This window comes from Gymnoscopelus microlampas (genome assembly GCF_963454915.1).
Source record: "Gymnoscopelus microlampas genome assembly, chromosome: 1".
NCBI lineage: Eukaryota > Metazoa > Chordata > Actinopteri > Myctophiformes > Myctophidae > Gymnoscopelus > Gymnoscopelus microlampas.
The window spans coordinates 48,367,201-48,381,301 of record NC_139962.1 but is presented as its reverse complement, the minus strand read 5'-3'; the positions used below and the strand labels follow the sequence as shown (position 1 = coordinate 48,381,301).

The 14,101-nt window shown below is 42.3% G+C and overlaps 1 protein-coding gene across 1 annotated transcript in view; it reads left to right on the top strand.

Annotated features, from left to right (window-relative positions):
* ntrk3b (neurotrophic tyrosine kinase, receptor, type 3b) overlaps positions 1–14,101 on the top strand; it is a gene marked incomplete at both ends in the record, with an annotated part of 250,628 nt that overhangs the window by 100,667 nt on the left and 135,860 nt on the right. The window contains one exon of the mRNA XM_084052140.1: positions 8,501–8,569. Within this exon, the coding sequence (XP_083908266.1) occupies positions 8,501–8,569 (69 nt within the window). The remainder of the gene's footprint in view (positions 1–8,500; positions 8,570–14,101) is intronic.

The window sequence follows — 14,101 nt, the reverse complement described above, 5'->3', positions numbered from 1 at the left end:
CCAGCAGTGTTGTTTTTTTCTCCAGCAGAGTTTCTGTCTCTATCTCTCTCTGGAAGTGCACATGAGCTCTGCAGCCGCACTGAGGCGCTCCAACACAAATACTCTGACATTAAGCTGCTTCACACAACAAACATCAGCACCACGCTGCTGTTTGTCCAAAAGACACAATATGTCCTCTCCCACCGACGTCATGTGTTCATTTATCGACAGCCGTACAGACTCCTTTTGGCACATTTTACCTCGTTTATCCAGCTCTCACTGACTCTCCCCTAATACAGTGGTTCTCAAGCTGTCGGTGGGGACCCCCCACAGGCCAATGTTGAAATGGTAGCACTTGTTCCTCAACATAGTGTGAATGTGTGTGCAAAGTTGACCGCAATCGGACGCTGCATTGATGATTTGTGGCATTTTGTTGTAAACGGGCCACTCCTGCAAACTTTAGATGTGAATCTTAGCCAATCGGGATGGAATATGAAAAGTTAAACAGATCCGTCTTGAGCACATGACAATAGAGATCATGTGTACCGATTTGCGTGAAATGTAGATAAAATCGGAAGGAGTAATGTAAAGAAATATGTTTTACATAAGTCGGCCTCCTGGTGGCGCTATAAAAGGTAGATGTGAAAAATGCAGGGCAAAGGTTTTTCCTTGACCTGTAGAGAGTGCACATACAAAGTTTTACACAGATTGGTGCAGTTATAGGCGAAAACACATATCGGGCTGTTATAGCGCCACCATGAGGCTGATTAGAAAATTCTCAAGAGGAATGTCTTCCTGGGCATAGTGGGAATGTGGGTGCAAAGTTGCACGGAAAGTGCATGCTGTGTTCATAATTTGAGACATTTTGGTCAAAACGGAGCAATCATGCAAACTTTGTAAGCCATTTTTAGCCAATCAGGATGGAATAAGAAAAATCTGAAGGACCCGTTTTTTTAATGACTATAGAGATACTGTGTACCTATGTGCGTGATGTTTGGACAAAATATGTAGGAGTACTGTGGAAAAATGTGTTTAGCCAAAAGTGGCCTCCTGGTGGCACTATAACAGGGCCATGTGAAAAAAAATGGGGCAGGTTCTGAATTGGCATCCAGGGAGTGTGTGTGCACAGTTTTGCTGCGATCAAGGCAAGGCAACGATGCGGGAGATTAGCTATCCACAGATGGACGGACGGACAGGGTGAAAGACACTTTCGCGCCATGCCTTTCAGCCTGGCGGAGACAATAAAAAAACGAAAGTAAAGGAAAAGACCATTACTGCAACAAAAGTAGTCAACAAACTATACAATATAACATTGGCCAAATTGTCAAATAATATAAGAGAGAGGCAAACATGTTGAAAATAGCCGATCTACAAGCTTACAGCGCCTCTCAACGTGAGGCGTTGTGAGCTTGTAGATCAGCTATTTTCGCAATATTGACTTGTGGAACGGAGTCAAATATGATTATTTTGGGGGGGGGGGGGGTGCGCGGCCTGAAAAGGTTGAGAGGCACTGCCGTAGTTGGACCGAAACTATCTGAAATTACTACATTACCATAATGCAGCCTAAACGTGCGTTGCACGGGGCGGTCCTGCCATTACGTTAGTTACTGGAGTTGTTGTGTGGAGCAACACAGTTCTCCACAAGCCCACAACATACATACACCATGTACAATGGACTAACTGAGCAGCAATAATAACATTCGCCGCACGAACGTGCATTGTTGACAAAGTGATTGCACAGCCGCTGCAGACATGACAGCGACGTTAGTGTTAGCTACATGCCACTATCACAGCTCCCTGTCCGTCGTTGCTGCGACTGAATGTGATGGCTACAGCCAGCTCTCTGCGATGCCATTGTCTGGAGACTGCTCCTGGCATGACACGACCAATGAGAGTGAGCGCTGTCGTTGTTGCTAAGATACGGTGGCGTCACTGCCCCATAGCTTGTAGATCTCTCACACATGATTGGCGTAGGCTGCGTTGCCAGGTATGACTGTTTGTATAAGCGATTTTGGGCTTCTTTGGGTGCACTTTTGGGCTCGTTTCCATAGACCACGGCAGCGCTTATTTCTTTCCCGTGACCGATGTGGCAAAAGAAGGTGCAAAACGAACCATCCGGAAGTAAAGTGCGAGATGAAATATATAGCACTTTTTGATTATTAGAGAAGGAGACAGATGTGAAGGTGGAAAATGGAATGTAGGAGATTATATAGTTTTTCATGAGCGATTTTTGTAGCAAGTTGTGAGTGAATTGGGCCACTCCTGTGGGCGGGGGGCTGATTAGAACCATTGGGGTTTGGGAAGGAGACGCTCTCTGTTTGAGTGGTAGAGATTATTGTAATGCCCGAAACACACACTCATGACTATAATTCAGAGTGTAAGTACAACCCCTTTGCGGCATGCGCCAACCTTAACGCCCAGATAGCATGCCATCTAACAAGCAAAATTAGTGGGTACACACCCCTGATGCATTTCGCGCCCTGTGTTTCAGACTGTGTGCCTAGATCGTCTAGATTGGCCCAATAAACATGAATTATGTTCCCCTAACAAATCAGAGGCTGACTTTAATGACAACACTAAACATGGAGCATAGAAGTGAGTACACTGCAGGCTGTAATGCATGACATTCGATGAACAGTCTGTTCTATGTGTCAGATGTCTATGTGCAGCTGCTGCTGCAAATGACTGTCCTTCTCACTGTCCTAAGGTAATGAATGGTTATGTGTGGTTTCACATAGTATGAACTCCAGAGAATCAGGTCGAGACATTGTTCCACTTTCACACAGGAGAACGTGACAGATGTCTTCTCACATACTCCATTTGGCATGCGTTAGCTCCTTCCACTTAACGATACGAGGGTACAATGTGATCTTTCTCTTTTATGTCTTTATACGGAACATGACAGATGTGCACATTGCAGAGATTCAGTGTAGGAGGGAGACATTATTTAAATAGACCTCATTGTTGTGAGAAAGGGCTGTGATTGGTGTGAAAAGCATGGCTGATTAGAAACACTTATTCAATCAGCAGACTGACAGCTGATTACAGCTGGAGCTGGGTCATATGACGCCCGTGTCCTGCATGAACTAACGTGACTATAACTAACTAACTCATTTATTATTTTTGGTCAATTCATTTTCAACAGTTAACAATTCAACTGAAAATATGAATCTGATTTGGAATACTGGACCAGCCAGACAGACAGACAGACAGACAGACAGGCCGTTCATAAGACACATTTTAAGTAAGACACGGTGGAGAGAGAACAGTGTGAAAGTGAAACAAGGACAGTACTTTGATGATGAGAGAAATGTGGAGGGACGATGAGACTTGACTCTCTCCCAGAGGTCCCATCTTGTCTCCTTTCCTCTCCTCTCCTTTGTCTGCCACTTGCTATACTGGGAACAAGCTAGTAGTAGGAGGTAGGCAGAGGAGAGGACAGAAAGCAACATGATGATATGAGGCAAGAGAAAGGACAGTCAAGGAGAGAAGAGTGAAGGAGAGACAGGAGAGAAGAAGAAAGCAAAGGATACCAAGAAAAGTCAAGGATAAGAGAGGAGAGGAGTGGAGGAAGACACAGAGGGCAAAGAGGAGAAAGACGAGCGTCAAGACCTCTTACTACTCTAAAGGAAAGTGTTGTCTCTCCCAAAGGTCATTCATTGCCATGATGACATGAATAAATGTCAGCTGAAATGACATAGAGAGAGAGAGAGAGACATGAATAAATACATAAACAAAACAGAAAATAAGCCATCAAAGCTGCAACATTTAATGTATATGTATCTTTTAATTAACTAAAATAATGTATTTGTCTGCAAGGAGGAAGTCTGGCTCTGCGATAAGGACAGACACTCCTGAGAATCTATAATGAAACAAATCACAAAGATTTTCATTTATTTGTCCCCGCCACAAAAGTGGAGGGTGGACTATGAAATGGTGTCAGTCTGTGCAATTATGATAGTTGAGACCTTTTTAAAAATTCTGCTTCACCCAGCTGAGTGCTGCCCCAGAGGAGCGAGTAGTTTGGGGTTAAGTGTCTTGCTCAGGGACACTTTGACACTTTGCTGAGCGCTGGAATCGGAGCTAGGACAACCGGGGCCTCCGGCTCCCAAGGCGGGCTCTCTAACCATTCAGCTATGGCCGGCTTTGGCCACCCCTAAATGTATGTGTGCATGAGTGCGTGCATTTGTTCTTTCGTTAATCCGTCACATTGTAATGCTGACTTTGTGCGACTACTACTAGTCAGGGAAGTCGAGGAGGATCTAATCAACAAGGCACAGGTGAATGTATTTGTTGAAACAGGGAAACATGATGTCACCAACAAAGTTAAAACGTGTAGTAACCCCAGAGGGGAGGATCTTGAGGAAGAAAATAACATACTATTTTTATATATACTGAAGTATGATGATGTTGCTTGCTGAAAAGAACAGATCTATATGGGCTTTTCGGAAAGCTACACCATCACTGTCTTCAGGTGTTTTGTAGCCGATCTGGTCTAAATGTCCACGATACTGCTAATTGTATTGGACAAAGTATTGCTGTGCCGGTGAATCATGTACACAAAAAGAGTGTGTGTGTGTGTGTGTGAGAGAGAGAGAGAAAGAGAAAGAGGGGGAGAGGGGGAGAGGGAGAGACAGAGGCAGAGCAAAGTGCCCTGTCTACTATGTCCAAGATAGTATATTAAGTCACATTTAGCAGTGTATTGTGCTCATGTATCTGCCTTTTTTACGTGTTGGATTTCATGTCAACCCATATATCGTTGTAAGATACATTTTCTATAGCTGCCAGTTTGCCTGCACATGAAGTTCCAATTTATAGCTGTATCTGATTGGGGGCGACATGTGTGCTATTTGCTTGTTTAAATATAGAAAAATTACCCCAAAAGACAATATATTGAAGCATATATTGTAGCCCAGTTGGAAATGTTTTTTTTTGCAGTATTTTTTATTTTTGTACATTCTTGGAAGTGTAAAAACTAAGTTAAACAATCATGAGTTTGTCATGGTAGGCTAAACAGAACGTTACAGAGATGTGGGCTTGTGACTGAAGGGTTAACGGTTTGAATCCCCAGACTGTGTAGAATACCTGGTTTCCACTGTGGAAAGTGAATGAGAAATACACGGCAAGAAGCCCTTGAGCCAGCGGTTACATCTTAATGGAGTGGTGCTGCTAAGTGGCCAACACGTATCACTGCGATCCTACAGTAACAGGCAGCTCCCAGTGGTCAGCAGTAGATGACTGTGGTTCTAGCATAGGCAGCTCCCAGTGGTCAACAGTAGATCATTGCGGTTTTACTGCCGTGAATATGTGTACCTACAAGAGTGTTGCTGTACTCAGCTGACCCAGCTTTCCCAATATAAATAACCCATTGAGACCTGAGGCCTTGCAGTTTTCTGAAAAACGTATGTTACCATCAGTGGTTCATGTCAACCCCCAAAATGATATGTATTTGGCCGCCGACCCCCCATCTCAAAATGTTTTGTTCCAGGGACGAAGATTTGAGGTAAAAATGTTCAAAAAATATATATATTCAAAGATTTGCACAAATTGTCACGATCTTTCAAAAAAAGATCTTTCCCATTTTTCAATAGCCAAAGTATAAAATAAAGCTTTTTAGCTCAAATCTATGACACAGATGCTTTGCCGGTTGGGATAAGGGTTGAAACAGACTCACCACCATCTTCAACCTCTCATTTGACAGGATACAGATAACATTTTCATGGAGTAGAGGGGGAATAAGTGTGGGAGATTTTCCCTGGGATACATCTAGGTGTTAATATTGATGAAGACTGTGGCTCCGGGAGGGTCTGAGAGGTGAGGACATGAATACAGAGCTCACCCTTTTTCCATGTTGGTTTTCTGTCAAAGATTTTATTTTATTTTTTTCTCTGTTGGGGGCACATTGGGACCTGACCTTCTTTAACAATTCTATTTTCCCCACAACTGCCAATAGAGCGTGTGTTTGTGTGTGTGTGTGTGTGTGTGTGTGTGTGTGTGTGTGTGTGTGTGTGTGTGTGTGTGTGTGTGTGCGTGTGCGTGTGCGTGTGTGAGAGAGTGAGAGAGAGCATGCGCACGCGCACACACACGTGTACACTTGCACACAACCTTTAAAAGAATAACTCCCATTGCTTCTAAAGAATAACACTTGTTGCACCTGTTCAGACAGGAGAAAATCGTAAAACAATAATAAATAAATAATAATAAAATAATTGTATTACTAAATCCATATAAGTTCATCCGTTCTATGAAATGGTTTATATTGTAATCAATCCCATATTCAACAACACCATGCATGCAGTGCCTACATGTTTCAACATGGAACATATAGTGTATGTGTATCAGTTCCTCTCTGTTTAGGTGCAGAATTTAGAGAAAACATAAAATACACAGACATAATCATGAGAACTGACTCGATCACACCCTATCCCACAGACTACAAATAAATTATCATCCTGCCACAAAATGTTATTGTAAAAGGGAAAGAGCTTCAGGACGCATTATCCTTTGGTATAAATCCACACTGTCTGTAACCCACATCTTAACCCACATTAATCAGAATCCTCTCACGTAATGGCAAAAAATTAAGAAAGATATTATCAGTACCACCCAATATATTTCCCTCTGTGCAGTTTATATGGCCCTCAGTGACGCCCCCAAAGACATCATTCCCTAGCTCCACCAACTGAGCTACTGCTGTGCTACATATATTTAGAAGCTTGCCTGGCGTTGCTGGGGAAATGTCGCTGACAACACAACACTTCGATCAGCATGTTCAGGTTTCGGTACCGAGCATTGGCCGGAGTATTGCGTGGGTGAAATAGGCGTTGAAATCTCTCCCAACCACCCCCCCCTCTCTCTCTCTCTCTCTCTCTCTCTTTGTCTCTGGGTTATTGCGTGGGTGAATTAGCCTCAGAGGCTATTACTAGCCTCTGGTCACACACAACAGAAACAAACCATTGGCTTCGCTACCATTTGGATGTGCTACCTTTTGAGTGTTTACTATGATTATACTTACAGTAGCATTTTATGCATGATTCTATTAACACTGACATATTCTATTGAATGAATGAATGCATGACAACACTCTCAGATCACTTTTAACTTTAGTTTAATCTGATTTATCAAGAGAAAGTCAACAGAAACTCTTCTTCACACTCACACAATTAGGGATTCATGTGTCACTCAAGGGATTAACATACAGGTACATCATGAAGTATTGGATTAAGGGCTATGTTTGTTTTTTTGACAAAGTTCTGTTTCTGTACTTCTAGAGTTGTTTGTATACTTTTAGATATATGTGCATATGTGTGTTGGCATATTTAAAGTGATCTGTGGGGTCTCTGGCCGTCTCTATTGGATTTGGTGGCTCTCAGCTCCCTCCAGCATTCTAAAGTCAATTGGATTTGTTGACTTTAAAAATGGTCAACTTTCTTTTTATTGAGTTGCATCAAGCCCTGGAGGCACACTTGGCCATTTCCTCTCATTTCCTTCTGCTGTGGTCAATAATAGCTTCTCCTCTTATCTGTAACCACTATAGAGACCTGCATTTTTGTTTAACCACTTAAACCCTATATATACTTTGTTGTACGTCAATAGCGGAAATAGCCAATCTACAAGCTCACAATATGTCAAACTAGCAAACTGAGCAAACTAGTTTGAACTCTTTTCTCTTTCATACTCCACCACCTGCAAAACCCTATCTGTTGCACATTTGTCAAATGCTAACACACTGCTGCCTGTTAAGGCCGTTAAAAATAGAATGATGGCACATTTTGTGCATTTCTGCAGCAACCATATTAAAACAAATAAATAAATACGAACGTTTTAGCATACTGTTGCAGTCCTTGTTTCCGTGTTAGGTTTTGCTTTACAATTCTGTACCTTATTTTGTAGTATCGTTCCTGTGTTTCCTGTTCTCTTTGTAGCTGTTGCCTGTCTTGTCTCACCTACCCTGTGATTAGTCATGTTCTCCTCCTGGGTCCTCTTAGTCCCCCAGCCTATCCCAGTGTTGATTGTCTGTTCAGTTCACCTGTGTCTTATTATTTCCCTGTCTATTTAACCCCTGTGTTTGCACTGTGTCCTGCTGGTTCATTATCTGCTGTTTTGTGTAGTATGTCCTGGTTTTCAGTTCCTGTTTGTAGTACTACCTTATGAGTTAATAAACCCTTTAAACCGACCTGTTCAGCCTCTGTCTCTCCTGCACTTGGGTCCTACGTTCTGCCCTGACTCAGACCGTGACAGTACTTGCAATAAAATGACATGATAACCATTCCAAATCCAGCTGATCGCAATTTCAGCTGTTTTCATCCCTTTACCAAACAGAGAAAAGGGGAAGATGTGGTACGTGTGGGATGTTTTGTATAGTTGCAGATATTGTAATAATAATGTGTGGTTGACACACAATCCCAAGGCACACCTGGACTGGTCTCATGGCAAGCCGTTTGGGAACCACTGGCACTGTACATATCCCACTCACTTAATCTTTTGCATTCTCTCTCTCCCTGTTCCCTCTCTCCTACAGTAACCTGTCTAAGAACCCTCTGACAACTTTGTCATGGCAACTGTTCCAGCATCTTCAACTCAGCGAGTTGTAAGTTCTACTTTGTCCTTGTTTTCTCATCTTCTAATGTATGTCAATCATTATTAAAGTATGTTCCATGTCCAACACATCTGAGCGCTCTCAGACTGAAATGTTTTGCTGGCATAATTACAATGCACATTCAAGCACACGTATGGATATACGCACACACACACACACACACACACACACACACACACACACACACACACACACACACACACACACACACACACACACACACACACACTGAAGCAACACAACAACACAGACAAAAACTTTTGTCAATCTGTGTATAGCTAACACACACACCCACACACACACCAACGCATGCACGCACACACCCACACACCTACAAACACACCGACGCACACACCCACATACACACCGACGGATGCATCTGTGCATGCACACACACACACACCCTCACACACATGCACGCACACATGCACAAAGTGGTTAAATTAACATTTTACAGTGTATGGTGTTTCTACACTGCAAACAAAACAACTCCCACACGTTTCAGTCCACAGACTTTTATCAGGCAAAATCAAGATCTGAGGATTGACACGCTTTTAATTGCAAGTATAGACACACTAAAATCCTCAGTGTTAATTAAATGCATGTGTAACTCCAAGAGTGTACAAGACTTCTAATGTATGTTACAAAGTGTCTAATTTGTTTTGAGTGAGTTGGAAGAGACCCCCTGAGGTTGTTTCATACTGCCACCTTAGAAGTCATTTAGTTGGATTAATTAACACACACACACACACACACACAGGCACACATGTGTGCTTGTGCGCACACAAGCGTGCGTACATGCGTGCGTGCGTGTGCGCACGAGCACACACTTACACAGAAAATGCTATGACTTTTTAGGAGGAAGGAGGGAGTCCTACCCTATTTTCTTGTTTGTTTGGTGTAATTTGAGCCATCACTGTGTGTATGAAATGACTTTGATCTTACAAGAGAGAGAGAGAGAGAGAGAGAGAGAGAGAGACTCAAAGAAAGATGGTGGGAAAGAAACCCGACCAGAGCTCTTGCAATGCGTTATGACTGGCTGTCACAACTGTCCATCATTTGAGCTGTTTTGAACTCTGAACACATGCACTGCTTCATACTGTGTCTGCTTTAGCTGTGGTACTCTTAAGCCAGTGGTTGTCAACCTTTTTTTAGCCCTGGACCACTAGCATATATCACACAACCCTCAAGAACCGACCAACCCACTTCCTCACGATATGCTGTATAATTAATAACCTACTTTATACTAGATTCAGAGCAATAGTCACCGAGTTATGGTCATTTGAAGTGGTAAACACTACTTGATCACTGATCATTCTCATGCCAGACCCTTGAACAGTGTTTTCGCCAAGTTTGATGCGAATCGGAGCAACGGTGTGCCTGGACAACATTTGGCCCCTGTGGGCCTCTGACACAGTACACTGGGTTGTACAACATGACCCCTGGTGTGATTATTGTCATGGCAGACCCCTGAACACTGTTTGTGCCAAGTTTGGTGCTAATCGGAGTAATGGCGCTCCTTGTCAGTCCGGATGTTACGTTTGTGATGTCCACTGTACCCTCTAGGTAATTTTAATATGGAATAATAAGGCACAACACAGTCATTTCTCTCTCTCTCTCTCTAGCTTTTATTTCTTATATTTTCACATGGACCACCTTTAAATATGTTATGGACCACTACTGGTCCATGGACCAAAGGTTGGGAAACAGTGTTTTTAAGCAATAAGGGAGTGCTATATGGAGGTTATTGGCATGGCTGTGCTGATAGGCACGACACAAAGCGGAGTGCCGTTTCACTGAGCTTCTTGTAATGTCCAGACTGAACAGTAATCAATGGCAGTAATATTTAGAGTAAATGATTTTTCATTTCCCCTTTTGTATATGGTGGTTATTGGCATGGCTCTATGTCTTTTGGCCAATGATGTGATGTGCAGTTGGAACTACTGTAGCTGTTGTATAATGGCCTACAAACAAGTCTTCTTCAGAGTCTTCTCTCTGTGAGTTATACTGTACACCCGCAACTGAAGCAGCATCTTATCAAAAATATATTAATTGTGCTTGCATGACCAACTCAACTTTCCAACTCAACGATTCATCATTTATCTAAAGGTTTTTGATTACTGATTATTGTTTTTACTGAATGTTTGTTCCTAGTTTAGTTTAGAATACTTCACCTGACAAACATTGATTTCAAATACTCTTTGTAATACATGTTATATCTTTATATAGTTGTCCTTGGGTGAAAATAATAAACAAAACCCAAAACTTATTTTAAATAATATACTGATCACTTCTGCAGTAGGATCAAGTTGAAAGTATAGTACTGTAAAGTACCACTGTATAGACTGTAAAATCATGAGCATTCATTTAACTGAGCATGTACACATTGATTCCACTGGTTCTATTTTTACTCTCAGAATTAATTGAATACTGTGTAGTATACTGTAGATACAACCATAGCCTTGTGCTATTGACCTGACTGGGACCTTCCCAGTGCAATCAGTCTTCAACCAAATTGATTATTTCATTGAAACCAATTATTTTTTATAATCAATTAAATCAATTAGTTTGATTAACTGTTGCATTGCACCTTTACAATGGTTTATCGATCCCTTTCTCTACTCGCCAAGCCGACAGCCTTGCTGTCCCAAGCCCATCCTTCTCCAACCTTCAGATTAACATTATTAGCCCTCATGCCTTCTGTCCAGTGTGTCCTGTCGGGACAGTGCTGCAGAGGTGCAGCTGGTAACGTGGCTTCACACAGAACAGGGAAATACTATTTCAGGAGGCCTCCTTGCCTTGTTGTCCTATTTTCAGAGGAGGAAGAAGCGGGCCAGCTCCTCAGAGATTACCTGCTCCTCCTCTTAGAGACAGCAGGCTGAAGAGTAGATAGGGGAAACCCTGCTTGCAATGACATCATGTCTTCCATCTTTTCCACTTTAAAGGTTGTTTTAAGGTTTCTTTTTCCCCACCATATGCAGACAGGACAGTGAAAAGCTTTGTGAGCTTATAGATCGGCTTTCAGGCCGTGACACGTTGTGCGGCGAAGTATGAATCTGGCTTAAAAGGGAAGGTACATAGAGGTGATGACATGCACAGTACAGTACAAGGGGTGAGAACAGAACCCAGGACGCTGCAGTTATACGAGGTCGAACGCATTAACTGATTGAGCCACCCGGGCGCGACGGCAGTTTTTCATTTTGAAAGGCTATTTTTCAGGCACTTGTGCTTAATTTAGACGGGCCGATGAAGAGAGACAATCGAGAGGAGGAGGGATGACATGCAACACAGCCCCTGAGATGGGAATGGAAGCCAGGATGTTGTGGTTCATTTGACACATGAGGGGCTCTATTTTGGGGAAACCGGCACAACAGCTCGAATACTTGAAAACCTCAACATATTATTTTGACAATATATTTTTTATATATTTTGGCAACTCACATTTTTCCTCCCACATACTTTTCTCCAATATACTGTATACAGTATTTATCTAATGTCTTGTATATTTCTTACATTCGTACATTTGACATCATTATTTTCAATATGGGAAGGACTGTGACATTTCAGATACTTGTACTGTATGCCTTCCTCTATGTACATAATGTTGTATAATATAATCATGTCTTTAGTTAGGCAGACAGGCCCCTGATCACTGACACCACACCATTACAGTATAAGTGTGCAGCTTAGCTCCCTCTGTACTACAGAATGTTGTGTGTGTGTGTGTGTGTGTGTGTGTGTGTGTGTGTGTGTGTGTGTGTGTGTGTGTGTGTGTGTGTGTGTGTGTGTGTGTGTGTGTGTGTGTGTGTGTGTGTGTGTGTGTGTGTGTGTGTGTGTGTGTGTGTGTGTGTGTGTGTGTGTGTGTGTGTGTGTGGTGTGGTGTGGTGTGCGCGCGTGCATGCTAATAATGACAGATTTATCACAATAAGGCACCTGGTGCTACTGCCCTGCTTCATTCATCTGCATCTGATTGACTTAGTGCACTAATGCTATTTGGGAGGCAAACACACAAACGTACAAACACTCATACAGACGCACAAACCCACGCACACGCAGTATGCATACAGTATGCACAGAAACACCGGCACAGACATCGATCATATTCTGAAAAATAAACAGACCATGAATTTTTATGATATTTTTTCTCTGTTTTTCAGCATTTATTCTAATGCTTACAGCTGTATGTACTGTATGGTCAGAGCCGTACTTAAATGTATGCACATTAATCATAATCACAAGTAATCGTCGATAAATCCTGTTATGTCCACACTTTATTCACACGCACAAAGGCCCAGAAAATCTACAGTGCAGTCGACAATAAGGACAATCTTTAGCCCTCATATCTTTTAACACATCCTCAGTGTTAATTTATCCATTTGTGACCCTGAGAGTATACAAAATGAATGTAACCAAATGGAATCCATTTGGTTACATAACACCGAGGATTTTGCTGTGAATGTTTCATCATCTCTTGCTTTTTCTTTTTTCTTTTGACCTTTATCAGGAGGTGTTTGTCAGACCAGCCAGGTCCAGGAAATACCATTCTCTGTTTTTGACTGATCAGCTGTGCTGATAAAACACTGCCTCTCTGTCGCGGCCAAACCCCATAATGTGCTACCTACTGCAGTTTCACCTCAGAGGACTCCTCATCCTCCATATTCAACACACACACACACACACACACACACACACACACACACACACACACACACACACACACACACACACACACACACACACACACACACACACACACACACACGCACGCGTCAGACCAGGAATAGAATGGAATAGCCCCACATGGTGAAGGTACACTACCAGTTAGACAGACAGACAGACCTTTCTGCCTGAGGGAAAGTCAGTCATCACTCTTAGTTCTTTAGAATGTAATTGAACTTCATTGTCCACAGGCACAATTATATATGTGGGCCAGCAATGTTGGGAATTCATCAATCAGGATGGAATATGAGAAATCGGACGGATCCGTCTTGATCACTTGACTGTAGAGATAATGTGTACCGATGTGCGTGATATTTGGACAAAATTAGGAGTAATATAAAAAAAGATCTTTTGCAAAAATCTGCCTCCTGGTGGCGCTATAATAGGGCAATGTTAAAAGGGTGGCATTTGTTCCTCAACGTAGTGCGAATGCGAGTGCAAAGTTTCACCGCAATCAGATGCTGCGTTCATGATTTGTGGCTTTTTGTTTAAAATGGGCCACTGCTAACATTAGATGCCAATCTTAGTCAATCAGGATGGAATTTGAAAAATCAAACGGATATGTCTTGATCACATTACTATAAAGATCATGTGTACTGATTTGCGTGAAATTTGGATGAAATCTGAAGGAGTAATATCAAAACGTGTTTTACAGTCGGCCTCCTGGTGGCGCTATAAAAGGCAGATGTGAAAAATGCAGGGCAAAGGTTTTTCCTTGGCCTCTAGGGAGTGCGCATACAAAGTTTTACTCAGATCGGTGCAGTTATAGGTAAAAACACAAATCGGCATGTTATAGCGCCACCA